The sequence below is a fragment of the Patagioenas fasciata genome, chromosome 6 (genome assembly GCF_037038585.1).
Source record: "Patagioenas fasciata isolate bPatFas1 chromosome 6, bPatFas1.hap1, whole genome shotgun sequence".
NCBI lineage: Eukaryota > Metazoa > Chordata > Aves > Columbiformes > Columbidae > Patagioenas > Patagioenas fasciata.
This window is the reverse complement of record NC_092525.1, coordinates 14151441-14171047: the sequence shown is the minus strand read 5'-3', so window position 1 is coordinate 14171047 and position 19607 is coordinate 14151441. Positions and strand designations below refer to the sequence as shown.

General features: G+C 42.9%; 1 protein-coding gene across 13 annotated transcripts in view; it reads right to left on the bottom strand.

Moving 5' to 3' along the window:
* The window catches only part of RASAL2 (RAS protein activator like 2), a 180405-nt gene that overhangs the window by 26580 nt on the left and 134218 nt on the right, over window positions 1-19607 (bottom strand). For 12 of the 13 annotated variants that reach the window (XM_071809971.1, XM_071809972.1, XM_065842749.2 and 9 more), the window contains 4 exons: window positions 13002-13111; window positions 3438-3591; window positions 1815-1913; window positions 543-1097 (listed from right to left, as the gene is read on the bottom strand). In XM_071809971.1, the coding sequence (XP_071666072.1) occupies window positions 543-1097; window positions 1815-1913; window positions 3438-3591; window positions 13002-13111 (918 nt within the window). Of the gene's footprint in view, window positions 1-542; window positions 1098-1814; window positions 1914-3437; window positions 3592-8898; window positions 9037-13001; window positions 13112-19607 lie in introns of those variants that run through there. The other variant, XM_071809977.1, reaches the window with a different exon arrangement.

Below are 19607 nucleotides of genomic sequence, written 5' to 3'. Positions count from 1 at the left end.
CATCCTTGGGGCAGGTGGGATCACCATTAACCGAGTATAGATTCTCCAAATGTCTCTTCAAACGCTGACCAAGTCAATGTTAGCATTGATTAGCTGACTTAGCACTGAATCAACAATGGCAACCTGCTCCTTTTTTGTATCAGACTTATTTATAGAAGTAATTCTCCAGTTTACTAATCTCTTGCTTACTTATCTCTTATCCTGTCTCATGATTTTAGAAATACAAAAAAGGTTCCTGAACACTCAAGTGCAGGCCCTAACTTTTCAGAATAACATGAAGTTATACAGTCCTCCTGCTTATACTTTGTACACAGCGTCTTAAGTCATTGTATCAATTCTTAATCACTGTAGGCATTGTTTCTGTCTACACATATTCCTGGTGGATGCATTTGCCTAAGTGTTTCCAAATACTTTTGAGACCCTTTACCCCATCAGGCACCTTCTGCTGTGGCTTATTTTCTAGCTTCCTATTTTCTAGCTGAAAAGGTACCACTTAGGAGCAGCGAGCAGCAGTCGTTCTCACAGAAGCCGCCTGTTCTTACCTTTGCTCTGCCAGTGCTCTGAAGAATGTGCACCAAAGCACAAGCCATCTCCTCCTTATTCCTGACGCTGATCACCGGTTCCAGCACAGAGCACAGCATAGTGTAGTTGCTGGTAACAAACTCTGCAAATTCTTTGTATTGTTCCATGGGCAAGATGGTGATGGTCTGATAACGGGACTTTATCCGGATGGAAGGTCCCCCTGATTTCCCTTTGTTGGGTGTAGGCGTGCTGACTGGGTACCATTTTTCCACAAACTGGCGACCGGTCACGCTGGCCATGGGAATGTTGACCAGACCTACATAATTGTTCTTGTCCTTTTTCTTCTTCTTCTCCACATCCTTGTAGATGTGAACTGTGATGCTGTGAAGAGGTGGGAGACCGTAGAACTCAAAGTGCTCTCCCCAGAAGATGTTATCTGCTTTTGTTTTGCTGGTGGTGCGGGCAAAGAGGGTGTCATCGAGGCACAGCTCACAGAAGTATTTCTTCTTGGGGGCCAGGTCCTTTGCCTCAATGATCCAGAGACGGAGCACATTTTCAGCTCGACGGCAGTTGTCCTGTGCAGAAGAGAGAGTTCAGCTTTGAATCACAATCCCTAAAAATTTTGTCTTCTAAAGCAGCAGCAAAGGGCTACCTTTGGTGTCCAAGGCAGGGACAAAATCAGAGTTCAGAACCAGATGCTCTGATCTTCAGAATCAGAATCTCTAGAAAATCGGGCATTTTCTAAAGTAGAGTCAAAGGGCTGTCTTTTGTATGTCAAAAGTGGGGACTAGAGCATTTTTCTTCTCAAAAAGCTACATTTGAAATGGTTTAGAGAACAAACACACTGCACAGGAGTCACTCAAAAGCTGCCAGACTGGCAGGGCACGCTGCATTGTTTACTCTTGTGAATAACTCCAAGAGCCCTGGATAGCCCGTCCCTTGAAGGTGGTATGCCAGCTATGGAGGTGACTTATCCTAACTATGTCCCCACATTAAACATGAAACCTGTGAAGCCACATCCCATCCTTCTGAGGTGCACAGTGTCAGTCTGAAACCTCGTAAGCAGGCATGGGGGCTGGGATCAGGAAGGATGTGACATGTAATTATTCATTAAAGGTTTGACTTGCGCTTACTACAATAGCACACAGCACCTTTTGATACACCGATGAGCGCACTTCTCCCCAGACTAAATTAATTGAGTGTGTGTCTGTTGGGAAGCCCTGGTACACTTGCCTAAAATCCAACCATACCACCTCCATTGCCCCAGTAATCTTATTTCCACAGTTTGTTACCTTATTCGGTTGCACTGTTCTGCGTAGGTTTTCCATCCACTTGTCCCTCTCTGCTGCAGAAGAACAACTGAAGCATTTACTGCCACTGGAGTAGGTTACCTGGAACAGAAAAACAACAGGTTGAGTTTGGGCAAACCCAGGAGACATGCAGGAGCCTGCAAAAAGCAAGGAAAAAGATATGCAATGTTTGAGCAATGGAGCAAATATGAGAAAGGAAGAAAACCAATATGAAGCCTAGAAGGCAGAGAGGTTAAAAGGCTCACAAAATGTAGAGGAAAAAAAAAAGTCAGTTCAAACTAATCTAAAACTAAAGAAACATTTGAGGAGCACCAGAGCCTCCTCTTAAAGACTTTGAAACGAGGCTTTAATCAACCAGTTAATCTATTTTTTTTAAAAAAACCCCACTTGTTAATTGATCCACAGCTATTAAATTCTTGCAGTTTTTCCTGTTAAGATGATTTGGTTACTGACAGTGTAAAGAAAGACAGAATTAACAAAGTATTACTATAAGGCAAAACACACTGGAAATTGTGTTTTCAGGAAACACAAAATATTTCCAAGGGTCTGTATATGCAGCAACAGGCTAAAACCAAGGAAAGGAGTTGTGCTCTGATCCAGCCCTGACGCTCGATGCCATACACAGCTCTGCTTTCACGAGGGAGGGAACCACCTTGATTTCTTTCAGCGTTACGTGGCCTGACAAGCTTCATTTACTCTTCCTGTCCATTTGTGCACACAATTGAAAAGCGGTTTGAGACAACAGCCTCAGAGCTAAGTTATTGCTGTTTTTTTCTCTCAGCTCCCCAAACCTAAGCAAGCTGGAAAGTGCTTCCAACCAGAAGAACGAGACTGAAGCAAACAGAACAGTTCCTGGCTACATCCCGAGGGAGAAGGGCCTGATATGCTGGTTTTCTGCCAGAGCAGTTTTCCAGGTTGTAAACAGATCTTTGTTCCAGAAGTTCAGACACATCTGACTAATCCTGCTGAAGACAGACTGCCACCCGCCCCTGCCGCGACAGACACCGATGGCCTTAGACACATCCCAGCAGCACACATGAACGTGCTGCCGTCCTGCGAGGGCACAAGCAGCCTGTTTTGGAAGCAAAGCGAGGAGCCGCGTGGGGCTGTGCTGCAGCCTGAGCTGAAACAGCCAGAGGAGCTCCACAGCCTGCTCCAACACGGTACTGAAGCTTCTCCTTTAGCAAACGGTCTGAGTTAATGGAAGGGTGTTCTGAATAGAAATCACATTTTTCAGTTACGGTCTATTTTTAAAATTTAATTTTAGGTGAATTTGAAGAGGATGAAACACAGAGTACGAACAATAGTATGTTCGAACCATACATTTGCATGCAAACTACAAATGCTTAGATATCTATCAAATTAAAGAGACTTTTGAATTAGAAGACACGGTAATTGAAAAATATTTCTCTCCGTTGAGTGATTGATGCCATTAGCCTCAAGGATTTCAAAATCACATGCTGGTTAGACAGCTCCCACCCAAACCGCAGGATAGCAGCGGCTGCCGATCTGTTCTCCAATTACAAAGTCACCGAACAGCTACTGCGAGGGTTCGGAGCCACCGACAGCGTATAATCGGCTGCGCGTTTGGAGAGCGTTCTTTACCTCAAAGCAGAAGTCTTGTCCAAGGATGCTGCTGTGAAGTGGTTTGACGAAGACTTTTTCTTCCGAGCCGAGATCCAGGGCCTCCACGGCGCTGCCCGGGCTCAGCAGAGACTCATGGGAACGGGACTCTTTCAGTTTGGGCAATCCACGTGACCTGCAGGAGAGAAGGAAACATCACTTTTCTCACCGTTACCAAAAGAGTTGGCAAGATTCCAGAGAAAGCTGTAACTCGCTGTATATTCAGAGCAACCTCTACAATTAGCCTGTAAACGTTATGAAAATACAAGCAGGCCAGTAAGCCCAGACTCCTAAGGAAATATCCACCTACACAAGCCCAGGAAAGTCCATTCCCACTGACCGAGGAATTGCAGGTGCTGAGCAATCAGTGCAAGAACAGTAAAAGAAGTAGTTCTGAATGTAAGTGCTGAAATTTAAAAAAACCCATAGGTTTGGATATATATATATATATATATACACACACTATCTAGATTACTTAATTAGTGTGTATCAACAGCAAAAAGCACACCAATCTCTGAATCTCTAAACCAATGCAGAATGATAGCTACTCTCATTAGAGCAGATGACCCCCTCACAATACACTTGATTTTTCTTAACATACAAAGCCTTTACACTAAAGTCAAATACACAAATGATTTCCCATTTCACAATGCTCAAGTCAGTTACCTACATTTAGATTTTGCTTTTTCTTCTTCAGATGCTTCTTCCAGTTATATCAGTTTCCATTTTTTTTTTGATACCTCCATTCTCTTTTAACCTCCCCTCACTAACACATAATGCTTCTCTTTCTCAGTTGACTGTCCTGTAAACCTCTGAGCTCTACCACAGGTTGCATCTCCCAAATTCACTGTACTTTTTAGCAAGGCAGTTCAGATGTGAAAGTGGAAAGGCATCAGTTGTTGGTACATTACACAGAGAAAAGCAATGTTCGGAAACAATGCCTTCTCACCTGTGCTTGTCCTCACAACATTTCCTCTTCTATTCAATTCCCAGCATCAAGGAGAAGATGTTTACAACTGTATTTATGAAGGAGTGAAAGGCACAGCTACCTCTAACAGCTTCCTTAACTTTGAAAAATAAGCAGTTTTCATATACTTCCCTAAGATATCTTATACAAAAAAAATCCTCTTATTTTGTGACCTTAGTAAAATCAAATTCCCCCCACCCTTGAGCAATCCTATAGGGAAACAGAAAGGAAAACATAAAAAACCCACCACGTTTGGAAAAGGCGTCTTCAGTACTTCTAAGGCTGCTTAACAAAAACTCGGGTATCATGAAGGATACATGTAAAGCAACAAGCAGAGTTCATCTGACTGCTCCTTTGTACCAAATGAAATGCTGAAGGTATTCTAGTAGATTCATGTACGATAAGATTTATTAAGCAGTAAGGGAAAACCTTGTTCCCATTTAATATATTGAATGACCTAAGAGCAGGCAGCAAAAACCTTTCATCAGAGGGATATTACAAAGACACTGATTTCAAATGCAAAGCAGCAGCAGGGGTAGAAATGCGTTGGCTGCGCTGTGCATGCTTTGTTACAACAGGTTCCAGCAGCAGCTGTACCAACGCAAAGCTAAAACCTCAGCCATGTATAATTGAACACTTGCTGCAGTTAAGGTAGGGCAAGTCTAAAATAAACACACCACAATACACCACTTTAATATCATCTCTGCAAAATCCTCTCTAATTTCTCCTCTCAAGAAAGCGCTGCTGAGGTCACTTGGCTTCTGTCCCTATCCCAAACTCGCAGCAATTCCAGTCCTGACAAAGTACTCGGTGCATGATGCAGGGGAGCTGGCTGAGCCTGCAGCCAACTCCCTCTGGAGCTCTGTGTCAGCGAAGAAAAGCACAGAGCAGCCACGAAGAGGGGAAAGAGAGAGGAAAGAAAAGTAATTACCAAATGAAGGAGAAAGAAAGAGAGATTTTACAAATCCCAGTTAAGCAGAGGCTGCACTTGGAGTAAGACAAATCAAACACACCTACATGAAACAATTGTACAGCCACTTAGCAGCGCATCCCCAAATCATAGCGGTGCCACATGTCACAGCTTTTCCTTTCAAACTTCGTTCTCTGGGCTACATCTCAGACAGTAAATCCTGCCGGGAGAGGAAGAAAGGCACAAAAATCCAGGAGGACTTCTTCCTCACGCTTTAGGTTACAAATTTCAGATGAATATCATGCCAGGCAGATACGCTGGGGCAAGAAGAAAAGTCACAGCCGCAGCGGTACAGAAATCTCTCTCCTCCTCGGCTCTGCTTCCACCGGCCCCGCGGGTGACACGAAGATGCTCCCGGGTACGTGTTGCCATGGTGCGGCCGCGGTAAGGAGATTAGGGGGGGCCGGGGCGGGCAGCAGGCACGGGGAGGCCACTCGCAGACGTGGCAAAGGTGACCTTTCCTGAAATAAAGAAGTCCTTCCTCTTCCTTTCCTATGAGTTTAACGAGACCCGGACAGTTAAACATAGTGGGAGAGAGTAAGGCAGCTTCCAAGAATGCTCCTGAGCGGCCTCTGGGGACAGGGTGATGGCAAAGGCAGGTGTGCACAACAATTGTGCTCCACACATCCACATCCCACCTTGCAAGTTAAATCTCTTAGTACCATCTATTCTGCTTCATTGCTCTTCTAACTAGTTAGCTTTGAGCATTTTGTTTTGCTGCAGATGAGCTGAAGCATGGTTAGTTTTGTTGAGTCAGGGTCCTGGGGCAGAGGAACATCTATCTGACCAATCCCTTGATGTTACCATATTTAAAACAGCTCAATAAACTGATTAAGTGGCTTAGAATTGGCGCTTTATCTTCCATAAACACCACAGCAATGTCATAACGCTGTTGGTTAGATGCAACCACATGCATTTACAAACACAAGTACACGCATTTGTAAGCACCATGGTATATATTCCATCTATTGATGGAGCTCTATTGGCTTGTGCCTAAATCAGAAGCATCTCAGCCAATATAGGCAACAATTATACAGAAATAGTAGTTCCCTGCTGCTTAAAGCCTGATCTGATATTCTGAAGCTGTAAGTAACGATGAAAGAAAACTGCTTGCTGCCTTATCTTCTGCATAGATGCCACTAACTTCCTTCCCAATGGCCAGCAAAGGGGCAGGATCAACAGGGTCTTCCTGTATCAGGTAGGAAGCTACTGGTAAAAACGGTTATCGCTGAGAGTCTCGGTTAGGAGAGAGGTAATCCCAGAGAAGCAGATTACTGTAAACAGGAAGATCTGACATGCAAAAGGTGGGGGAAGGGTTGTTTGTACAAATCTGTTTCTGTTAAACAGCTCCATTAACAACACAAATCCTGTTTTAAATTACAATTAACTTCAGATGATCAACTTTTTTTTTCCTGCTGCTTTTTCTGCTACTGCGTACAAGAAAAAGATCGCAAGGGAACGAGACAGGAGTTCAGAGCAAATAGTTATTAACAGCAGCAAAGGATCCTTACATAGGTATTCTCCACTATTTCCTTCCAATAGGAAAAGCAGGTGGAACAGGAACATGTCAGGGAGCATTTGAAACTTCTCACCTCTTTTCACAAGCTTTGGAGTACCGGTCTGCAGAGCTGCGTAGCTTCTTTCTAAATCAGAGCCCAGCCAATGCCCCAAACCACTGACCTGGCAGCAGCGTGCGGCTGCTACGGAAAAAGATCTCTTCAAAAACACCATCCTCCTGGTCCAGCCCCAAGCTGACCCTCTCTCCTTGCACACCATAATTCAGTAATTTTCCACTACAGAAGATCTCGGTTGTAAGCCAGGAACTAGAAACCTCTGGCTTTCAGTGGCCGTCCATGGCACACAGCAGCCTATTAGTCCCCTTCTGTTATATTTGACTGTCTGTAAGGCATGTAGGATAAAGGGTTAAAATCCTAATTGCTCGGTTATGAAGCTCTCCTGCTGATTTTGACCTATTTAAAAGCCAACCTACAAAGCACAAAAGACCTTCAATTACTGAGCTTGCCAGGGAGAGCACTACATTGCTTGGAAAACAAGCCCGTGGACATCAATAATCCAAAAGATTAAAAATATATGTATAGAAATGGACTACCAAGGAACAGAATCTCATAATCTGCTTCCTTTACCAAACTGATGCAGAGGCAAAGAATTCTGAAAAGAGTGTTTTGTTCAGCCCAAGCACCCGGCTAAAGCAATGTCTCCACTGGTCTTACACAAAACTAGATGTCCACATGCTTCAAATAACTCCAGCACAATACCCATGTGTTTGGAGACACTCCCCGAGATCGGGAAGTCGAATTCAATACTCAGTCACTCGCAAGGTCACAGGAGAAAGCTTGGACTGTAACGCAGTGAACTTTGTGCTCAGCACTGCCTCGCTGAGCTGGACCCCAACGTCCGCAGCATCATCTGCAACACGATGAGAGCTCCACCAGTGCTGCAGCATCACGCTTCCCCGTGCAAGTGTTCATTCTGTAGGCACCACACCCTGCTTCATTTTCCAGCTGCCAATTAACAGAACACCCTATTACTTGGTCAACGATTCTACAAGTCTAACCAGTTTCATTATTAGTATTTTTTTTTAAATCAGAAACTTAGTGTAACTTATTTAGATGCACGTTCTACTGAGCTGCAAGTAAACACTGGCTTTTTTGAGCATGCTGCTTTAGCCTTTCACTGAGATTCCAGTCTTTTCTTGCAAGGCTCTGCCCAAAGCTTCATTATTTGAGTCCCAGGTTTGCAAAGCCATTCCCTGCCTGCCTGCTCTGCCTACAGATCCCGGCTTGTCTAGCAGACACCTTGCATGGTGCAGTCAAACAGGCTCCAGAATTTTGCAGCAGGCTACTGAATTTCCTGACTTTACTGTAACTGTGTTCTCAGCTATTAACATTTCAGATTTTGTTTTGCTGGACCAGGGATGCTTAACCAATTCATTTCACCGCTAAGTGATTTATAGGCCAACGTGGTGTGGAGGAGCCTGGGGTTTGCAGAAAAGCATCAGCCATGAAGAAGTTTGTTTTTATAAAGAGTTCAAGCGAGCTTGCAGGTGGGACAGAGCAGCCCAGCACCAAGGTGAGGGCTTGTGACAACAGGCTTAACACTGAGATCTTGCTCAGTTTTCACTGAAAAACAAACAACTGCACGATAATTGAAAATCCTGGGTGAAAGAAATACGTTCACCAAACCAGGAGTGAGCCGTCTCTCCGGAAACAAACCACTCCTCCCCTTTCCCCATGCTCCAGTACGCAGATAGAAACAGATACGCTGAATGAATACGAGCCCTGAGTGAGTCAAGCCTTAATAACGCATTGTGTAACACAGATTTTTATCTTTACATCTAAATCGGGATAAAAGTCACCCACCTTTTTTTGAAAAGCAGCATCAAATTAGAATGAACAAATACGAAAAACACAGCAAGATTCGCTTCTATTATTTATACGATCTGCGCTATTTTCATGCCTCGAAGAATGGGAGGAGCGAGAACTTACCGAAAGTAGAAAAAGCTGTCGTTTGAGCAGCGATACCGTTTCACCATGAACCCCAGCGCCATGGCTACTCGCTTCCCTGCAACCTGCCGGAGCCCATCCTGAGCAACCACACGACGGATCCCGCGCTCGTCTACGACTATCTGATAATGCCATAAAATGACTTTTAGTACAGCAGGAGGATTCCCACGTGGCAGTAAATCCCAACAGGGCAAAACCCTCCCAGCTGTCCGCAGAGCTTTATCGCAGTCGCTGAGACCATATGCAGCCAGTCTCAACCATCTTCACTCCCTCACCATAAACAAAACTGAGATGAGAACAGTTGGTCCACTTGGAAATACTCTCAAATTCCTGGCCGCAAACTGAAAATATTAATTTGGTCTCTCTTTTCAAATGTAATTTTCCTTAAGTCTTTTCTCATGCTTTTTTGCATGTTTTATGTATTACTGACACTGAGAAAACATTAGAGACAAATGTGTGGGTTGAAGAGCTCAAAGAATGCAGTGGGAAACAGGCTAGGAAAGCTGTGAAAAATGATACGGTAATGTGGTGCCAGAGAGCCTCATGGCAAGAGCTGTTGAAAACTCGGTGAGATGCCGCACTGGCTGCACATCTGAAGAGCTGCATTCACATCTGGCGCAGGTCACAACGGAGCAGAGTCTAATTCTTCTCACGTTAGTGCCTTGTGAAGACAAAACATGAGTTTTCAAGTACAACGGACCACCCAGCAAACAACCCGAACCTGGAGTAATAAAAGCGATGTGAGTTACAGACTGAGAGGTTGAGGATTTCTACAGGACACCTGGATGCTGAGCCATGGTGGGCTCATTTCTGGAGTGGTACGACAACTCTCCCCTCTGCCCATCCACTAACCCAGTCACACTGAAACAAAGCGAAAAGCCACAAAAAGTAGGCTGGCAAACTGTTCTCCACTGAAACAGAAAAATCTGCTTACGAAAAAATCTGCAACTTATCTCCATCACTCCTTCCTACAGCATTCCTGAGTCCATTCAACTTTAAATCAACCCTCGACAGCCAGCATCCATCCCCTGTCACCATCCAGCATGGCACGCAGTGTTACAGTACCCCAAATCTTGATGTGCACCGGCTTAACTCATCTTCCTTACTCCACAATTTTATAGGTATTTATCTATAAACATCTCCTGTTTCTTAACAGGACCCTAACACCTCAAAAGCAACATGACAGCAGCCTCTATTTCTTTCTAATCCTTGAAGTGTTTTAATTTATAAAGCTATATAATACTTTCTTTGAAGGCAGGGCTCTTGTATTTGTCAGAGCAAGAATTGGTAGATGCTATCAGTCAGCCTGGCCCTGAAAACCTGTATAGCACCATGACATCACCCAGCAGCACCTGCTTAAAATGGGAAAGGGCTGACTCACCGGGGTAGGACGGCGACGTTTTAACTGCAACAGATCGAGATTCATACAGAAGGCAGGGAGAGCAGAAGGTGAGAGAATGGCAATTCTCACGAATTCTCACAAATTCGGAGTCAGCTGCTATGTGTTATCTTCTCTCAGACAGAAACAGTTGTCGCTGATTTGTCCCATTCGAAAAAATTCCTAACAGCAGAATTCTAAACACAAATCAATCTTTTTAGCCTCTACTTTCCTCCAGCCCATCTCCTCCCAGTATACTAATCTGTTCCTCATCTCCAGTGCATCATTCCCACATGGTTTCCGAGTTGTTTTTCCTGCTGTTCTACCCACCATTTGCATTTTTCAGGCACCCTTAGATACAGAGTGAAACATATGGGAGGGAATGGAGAAATTATTGGCATTTTTCACTTTACAGTGGAATTCAATTTCCTTCATGGTTTTATTTATAAAATACCATTAGGAAAGTAATAGTTCTAACCATAAACTTCCAAAGTTGGTATATTCAATTGCTGCAGTCTGATCAGACCACAAATAAACCAAAAGGTGGCTACAAGGTTGAGTAGCACTGTTACGCTTTCTTTCCAAAAAGAACTTATCAGCAATTTGTGACCCCCACCTGCGGCACGAGGCTTGAAACAGACCCCGAGGTAGGGCTTATGCTTTCGTACGGCAATATTCATTTGTGCAAAGATTTATCTCCAAATAAACTTAGTCTCAGCTTGATTTCCACGTATCTTGGCTACTCTCAGATGACCTCCCTTGCCTCCAAATGTGCCCTCTGTTCACTTCAGCACGTGTACCTCCAAAAGGAGGAGGATCACGTGGACTAGTATCAAAAATGCTTCTTTCTATTTGTAGCAAATACTCACATTGAGTCACAAAAACCCCAAAACGCTGTCTCAACTCCTGCCCTACAGATGCACGATGCGTTGCTAGAAGGTAGATGTAGATGGCCAAAGGAGGAGGGTGAGTGGCTGGAAAGTAAAGAGCAACCACCGGCTCATCCCTGTCTAACACCCTGCACATCACCAGCTTTCCAGGGCTCTGACCCCAAACCTCTGCATGGACTTTGCCAATGGAACTTCTCAGTTCATTTCCTCCTGGATCCTCCTTTTTAAATCCATGCCAAGGAGACGTGAGAGGACTGACAAAGCAAACCAACTATGCCTAATGCCACCACTGCATGCAATGGATCCATGTTTCATTTGGGTCTAGTTGGTGGTTCATGACCACCCTGGCAGGAAGTAGATAGGGATCCAGTTTCTAAAGAGAAGACGGCTTTGCTGTGCATAGTATCATGTCTTAAACCAAAGCCGTAGGGATTAACTACGGCTAAATTTGTTGGCTTTCCCAGAATAAGCATTTCTTTTGCACTGCAAAAGGAAGCATCATCGGTCCACATTCAGCAAGAGTACCAAGTCAGGGAAAGACAAATACATTATTTACAGCAAAGAGACTTTGACATGACAGAACCTCAAGCAAAGCTGGTTACAAAGAACGGTAAAAATAACAGGTACTTTATCTCATTGTGGGATTATTTAACATGCGTACCCTCACTGAGTTGCTTTTTATAGCCACATTGCAACTCCCTGAAAATAGGGATTTATAACAGAACTTGACTCAAAGCAGACTGGGTGAACATTACTGTGACTATAGGAGGAACATCACCGACATTGTTAGTCACATTTGGGAAGCAGCAGCCTTTTCTGTGACCCGTGAAGTTAACAAAACCTCTAACATCTGAAGCCTTGCTATCTCCATGATTTTATGGTGCTGTCTTTCAGATGGAGAAGATAGCGCCATTGATTGAAGCAGCACAGCACGACAGATACAACTAATGAATTTAATTCAGCTAAAGGAGAAGAGAAAATGCACTGAACAATGTAAAATCACAGAAACCTGCCATGGCCTTAAGTACAGGACAACCTATTTTTCACTCAATCTAGTAGTCCTGCTGGGCTACTGTGGAAAGTAACACAGAGTAATGTTTAATAAAAACAATCAAGAGACTTTACAAATAGGAAAAACTGTGCATGAGAGCTTTTGATTGCCTTGTATACAATCCATTCCCAGCCCGAATCACCAGCCAAAAATTAAACAAGCAAGAACATACCAAATGGAGCACTAAGGTGGCCAGAATTTACTGAGATTTCCAGTTTTCTGAAAAGCAGACAGTCTGTTCATTGTAGTAACACTACTGTAACAATACAACCGACATTAGTAAGGATTCTCAGTGTACCCAAAGTACACCTGCACATCTCTGTGCTCTGCCAGAGCCAGCTGATCCGCTCGCACCAACGCAATTCCTCATCATCGGCCACCGCACCAATCCGTGGATAAGTATCAAACGCAGCAAGGCAAGTTTCTCTAAAGTTGATCAACCCAATGGTTTTGTGTCATGAAATTTAAAGTCTGCAGCTTATTTAAAGCAGATGCAGAAAAAAGTATTTGAGTCCATATGCTTAACCTGAACTTTTCGTCAGCTGTTAAGAGCAGTAAAAGTTTTGAGTCCTGTGTCAGCAGCAGATTGCATACCAAATAACTTCTAATATACCAGGCTCAGCCCAAAAAACCACCCAGTCTGTCAGCTTAACAATAAATCCCCTTCTTTGCTCTCGTTCTGTGAGTGCGTATGCATGCTGCATGTAGATTTTGCAAAGTGCCTCTGGATGAGGAGAGATTGTTTGAAAGATGCGTTGAACCTTACCTGTCATCGGCATTGCGGAGAGATGGGAGACGGAAACTTGTGTTCCTGTCCAGCTTCGACTGACTCTTTGTCCTCTTGATGGACCCTTTCAGACGTTTACTGAAGAAGCCCTGAAATAAGAAGTTGCAGAAGTGAAACAGGGAGACTGATGCCAGTAATAAATCAATCAATGCACTGTCACCGAGTCCAAACTCAGCAGCGATTCCTGCTGACGACGATTACGGAACGTGCTGTTCTGGGGGCTCCTCTGAGCAGGAAGAAAGGCAGGGCTACCTCATCAATGACAGTTCCAGTATGTGATAGCTGCAAATTGCAATAATTAGTACAACTCGCATTAGCGGTGCACTTCGAAGAATTCCAACTATTATACAAGAGGTCCCGGACCTACAATTATCATTTAATAAGGAGTAGTCTTAGATATCAGTATTTGTTCCTACCTCTCCTTTACACACCATGGTTTTAATTCCTGGTCAGTTTAAGAGCACAAGATGTCTTTTATTAGGAGTTCCTATTGCACTCACAGTTGCACTCAGGTTTTCCTTTTAAAACTGAGATACAGCAGGTAAGTCTTAGGATAATCTGTAATTTCAATAGTCTCGCTAGCCAGAATTGAAAATTTCAAAAGATTTCTCATACTAGTGACTTCAGGTACCAGTACTGGTATTGCTTTGAAGTAAAGCCCAACTCAAAATTCTACCTATGATCTAGAAATACTAAATCTTCAAGTAATCCGTTTTCTGAAATATAATTGTTCACTAAACAATCGCAGCCCAAAGCCATGTTAGTTGGACGGAGCCTCTGGGGATCAGTTCTCCTATAGACCTTTAAATTACTTTCAACATAATATGTATTTTAAATAAATCATATTGTGTCATTTCCAGGGCTTACAGACATACAAGCACATACATTCTTTGGTATGATCAAAGCAAACATAGAGGTTCTTACTCCAATAGGATTAAGCAGCATTTTACTGGCTGAATCTGTTCTGCTCCTGCACAGAGCCCCTGTACCCTGTTGGGAGATTTACCCAACACACGCAACTGAAAGCACCTTTATTGAGAATATTATAGACCAGTTATAGGTTGGTGGAATTTGCTCAATGTGAATGTTTTTTTGGTGTGGATTGAACCAGCAGATTTACAGCCTTACTTTAGTAAAGGTCTAGTGACAGTGACAGTCAGCCCTCTCTCCCATCATCCGTGTTTTGCTAGGATAGAAGTCGAGTACAGCTAATTTTGAACACATTCTCAAGGCAAGACTCCACAAGCTGCGATTGGGGCAGGTGACAGATGTTGCCCACAGCTGCCTCCTGTAAGCCAGGAATCAGCAAATTGAAGACAAACAAGGTCTCCTGTTCTCTCCTACAAAGAATACCGACAAAGCAAGAATGTTTTATTGGCTCCAGGTGACTCAGCCAAGCTGAAGTGTGTGACTTGTTCACCTCTCAGAGTCATAAGGACCAGGCTATCACAACAAAAATTACTTTAGCTGTAACCTCTTAGTCTGAAAAATCTCACATCTTATTCACTTCTTCAGGAACAAAATGAGGTTTAGCTAGGACCAGACAGGGTGCTATATAATTTCATGTCGGCTCCCTTTCCCACAGAAAGTCGGACCAGGTGATGTTTTGAGGTCTCTTCCAACCAGGGCTGCACTATAGTTTCACAGTTTTCAAGGGAAGGGGATATCACGTCTCCTGATCAGTGAATGCCAGGTTAATTGTTGGAAAAATAGTTGCTTCCAAACAGCGAAGTCTGCATTTGGTCAGGTTCGGGTTCAAGATAAACACTGCAAGCATTTCTAAAACAAATTTTCCAGTTTTATATTTGCCCCTAATCTTCCCAAAATTTCAGTGCTCATTTTGAAACAAAACGTATCCTCTTCCCTTTAAACGAGCACACCCTTCAACCCTCCCTCATTCTGCTATTCGTGATCTCTTTATGGTCAGTTTGTCCGTCTTCCACACAACTCACTCCTTGAAAACGCACAATTCCCCCTCCATACACACTGGTAGGTGGGTTCTCTCTGTCCTCACACTTTTTCTCACTCTGCTGCTTTCAGTGAATGAACCGGTGAGTCCTGCTCAGTTCTCAAGCATAAAAAAATACAAAATTAAAAAAAAAAAATCCCACTAAACCCACCGTTCTTCAGGCCCATACCCATGACACCTCCAGCAAAGACAAAAGGGTGACGGCCTGTCTCTTCCACCGAGATGTGGATGGCGATATGTTACTGGAAGCCTATCCACACCTGGTGCTGGCTGTGGGATCTTCCCAGCACAAGCAGATCGTCTTCTCCCAAACGCTTGTGCAGGAAACAACCTGCTGGCACACACCAGAGCTGACACGTGCCCGTCCACGGGCAGCACCGAGAAACTGGGATGCCCTGTGGGACGGTGCTGCAGGGGACAAAGACACAGGGAATCTGTTTTCTGCACCTGAAGGGAATGCTGCATTTAAGGCTGCCCTTCAGTTCCTGAGGCTTGCCAGCCAGCAGGCTCCTCAGGGGTAAAAGCTGCTATAATCTCCTGAAATAGAAAACAAAGCGGAAAATAAAAGGCCTGATATCCAGATACCGGAAAAAAAATAAAACAAAACCAAACCAAAACCCTCCCACAAATCTACATAGCATGCTGAGGGAAAAGGTACTGTCTAAAGGGAAGAAGTGTTTTTAGCTGCGTGTGACACAAACTCTACCCATGTTCCTGCAATTATCTTAGTCCTGGTATTGAAAAAGTGCCTTTGAAAAACCCCTGTAATCAATAGATGCTCTTGGGCTTCTCTTGGGGCCATTGCTGGAATTCAAGCAGAGGATGTATAGCACTTCCAAAGGCACTTTCATTTATTCTGACCTCTCAGCATAAAAGGTAACAAACCCAGCTAGAGGGATTCAGAGCTGGTGGACCCTGGCTTCCTTCCAGTCCCTCTCAGGCTACTCAAATTGCAAACACCAAGTAACATGTTTTTCTCCGCTTAAGGGCAAAGAAGACAAAGCTGACCCAATTCAGCAGAGGTCCTGAAGTATTTATATTGAATCATTCCAAATCCCACTCCGATAGGGGACTGTGAATATTCATTTTTGAGTGCATGCACAATTTTTAATTGGCATTGCTTTAGTAGTAGTGAAACATGCTCACAGTTTAATTGAAGATAATCTATTCCCTAATGAAATAAATATGCTGTCTGAGGCTGAACAGGGCTATAGAGGAGTTGAGCATACAAGAAAAAAAATGGTAAGAACATACTTAGGGATAAAAATTACTTCTTGGTCATCCTCAAAAGATGTGAAAACATTTGCGGTATTTGCTCTCTGCACCTTGCTGGCAAGTTCACGCAGGGCCAGTGCTTACAGATGGACAACCGGGGAGCAGCATGAAAAATTCACACGTGCCAGAACTGAGCAGAGCTTTTCAACTTCCATTTGCCAAATGAAATGCTTTTCAATACTGAATGCTGATATAAAAAAGACACAGTGATGAAAAATAAACGTTGATCTGCAACAATACCATCTTAACTGAAAGTGTGTTTTTTCCTTTTCCTCCTATGGAGAAAACCCTGCCAATGCTAATAACTGTAGCTTGTGCCATTAAAAAGACAAAAAAATCCCTTACTTTTCTTATTGTCTAGGTATTTCTCTTAAATACTTATTTCAACACAAAATACACTGCTGTTTCATTGTCATACCTAAATGTAATGAAGTGTTTGAGCTTTAAGAATCACCATGGAATTTTTTTTAAACAGTGTGTATTTTCCACACATCCTAAGACAACAAGATCTACATTTATTACCCAAACTACCAGAAATTATGAGACTATGTTCTTAGTAAAAATAGCACAAAATATTTTGTAGGATAAATTAGCTAGGATGCAATTTTAAAAGATCTGTATCATGTAAACATAGTGTTTTAAGAGGAGCCCAGTGAGTGCATAACTATAGAAGAATTGTGCCTTACTCTCTTAAGAGACAGATTTGATGGTTCACACCTAATGAGACAAAGCTCAGTACAAATTCCCCTCAGAACCACAGGTTTAGGGGAACAGGGTTGGAACAGAGAGATGGGGGCAGACAAGAGTACGAGTACGCACTCAGGCATGTGGAATAGGTTCAGAGCAGGTTCATCATCTCAGTCAAAAGCATCAAACACTGGGGTAAGAAATCCCAGTGATACAACATCTAAAAATAATTCAATCCCACTGAGAATTCTATTCATCTCATTGGGAAGTTAAGCAACTCATCTCTCTCACTCTGCCAAGAAGAAATTGCCACTGGAGAAGCAATAAATTCAGCAGGCTTTTGTATTACAACATCCCTCCACAGCCGCACAGGGAAGGTACAGAAATTCTGACCCCCAAGTACTTTAGACTCTGGGATGGTTGTTGTTCAGGGCAGCTTTGGCTTTAAGAGATGCTTGCTCTGCACCAAAGATGCCAACTGTCTGTCCTTCCTCTCAGCAGAACAACACATGAACTGCCCACCAAATTCAACGACAGCCCAAGTATGAACTCCTCAGCTCTTTGACTGTTGCTCCCTAGAGACACACGGATTCTTCACTTTGGAGAGAACAGCCCATGCATAATAAATAATGATTGTCTTTGTTGTTTTGAAAGTGAAAGGTTAATTCACCCATGAACTAACAAAACTAGATGTAAGCTCTAACACAAATTATATATAAAATGCAACTGTAGCAGTGGAAGTTTCAAAGCACAAAAAACAGCGTAAAATGAGCGTTGATAAAGGTTCATCTTATATACAGTGCTGTGGTTTGCAGCACCATTACCCACGTCAGGTATTTCTGGGGACAAACACATTGCCTTTTGGAGGCTTGCAATGCATCTCGGACATTTATAATTCTCAACGAGGAGCACTAATGCATTATTAATAACAGCAGGTGGGTAGCTTCATTTACAGAGCGATGAGACTTGTTCACTTTGAGGGGAAGGACTGGATGGGTACAAAGATAACACTCAAGTGACTATGGTCGACAGCAGAGCTGCCTCCCAGCTATTGCACATTGTTTAGTACATGAAGCATTTTATTTCTTAAAAAAATGTTCTCCTGTGCCAATAACATTGTAAAGCTATGGGAAGCAAAGAAGCAGGAGACGATAGCCAGGTCGAGAAATGGAACGATAAAACTGCCAGGATATTCCAGCAGTCAGGAGCAAACATGGTGATGTTTACTATCTATTCCCTGTAGAACAGCAAAATGCCAATGTAACTAGCAAGGAGGTGGAGAAGTTTGCTTGTGAGCAAGCAACACTCATTATTAAAATATTAGCAATGACTACCTTTGAAAAGGTGCTCAGCCGCTCACACAGTAGAAAAGCAGATGAAAACAACTATACATACACCTCAGTGGTGATATAAAGAACAAAGACAGTGACTTACAACAGTCAAATTCCACCATCAACTCATCCAAAAAGCCTGCAACTATGTCACTGAAGAGGTGGTTTGTGCATAGGCAGAGAACAATAAAAAACATGCTTGAATGTATAAACAAAGGATAAAGCACAATAAAAGTAAAGTGGTATTATGTAAATCTGCCTTAGCTTTCACACTAATGCACCACCCTCTTCTGATCTTCCCATCTCAGCAAGAAAACTGGAACAAAACTAAACTCCAGAAGTATAAACTGATTAAAGGCAGACAAGAAGGGGATTTACAAATGATATGTTTTAAAGACCGACTATTTATTTTAGAAACGAAGGCAAAAAGATGTATAAAACAAATAGAATGGAAGTTAACTAAGCTCCTCCTGTGCCCTGTTACATAAGAAAAACAGGGGGCAATTTAACATGAGAGGCAGAACATTTAACTGATTGTCAGGAGACCTTTTCTAATGCTATCTATAAATCAGCCCGTAGAATTCTCTACCACAAGATATTATACAGAGAATTTTTTTCAGGAAGATTAAAAAAGGATTATGTGTTTATATAAGGAAGAATAACATATGTAGCTGCATTAGTCAGGTTTAAAAATAACAAGAGTGAGCAATTATCATGCTTCAGGACACAAGCTGATCAACAGCAAGGATCAGGAAGATATTTTTCCCCTGATGGGACAGGACTGCAGATCTGGCCAGATAACAATTTCAACTTTCCAATGAAAAATTGTTTACTGCCACAGGAGGGATGTAGAATAGGATGAACAAGTTGAAGAACAGTAATAAGAAAACCAAGGAAACGGAGGGGATACCCCAACAGGAATACACTGATAATACATCTATTAATAAAATGGATCATAGGATTACATGTACTCCACGTGATATACAGTCAAAAGTACTAAAGGAATTATATTTCCAAGCCACTGGGAATTATACTTAAAAATTCATGAAGACAAGAGGTACCAGATAGCTGGGAAGAGCTACATCAGCTCTTCAGATCCCAGTTCAGCCAGGTGTTTAGCATGGACGTGACCAGGAGCAGAGCCTGGCCGCCTTCATGGGAGCTGTCGGCATCAGGCACTGGCAGGAGACAAGAACATCCTTAAAAGCCCGTCTCCAGGAATTAAGGACTAAAGGTCAGAAGTCTGTCTAGAGAGTAACAAAACAAGGGTGATGAACAATAAATATTATAACAAAAAGGTCACTTGAGTCTATCAGAGTGTTT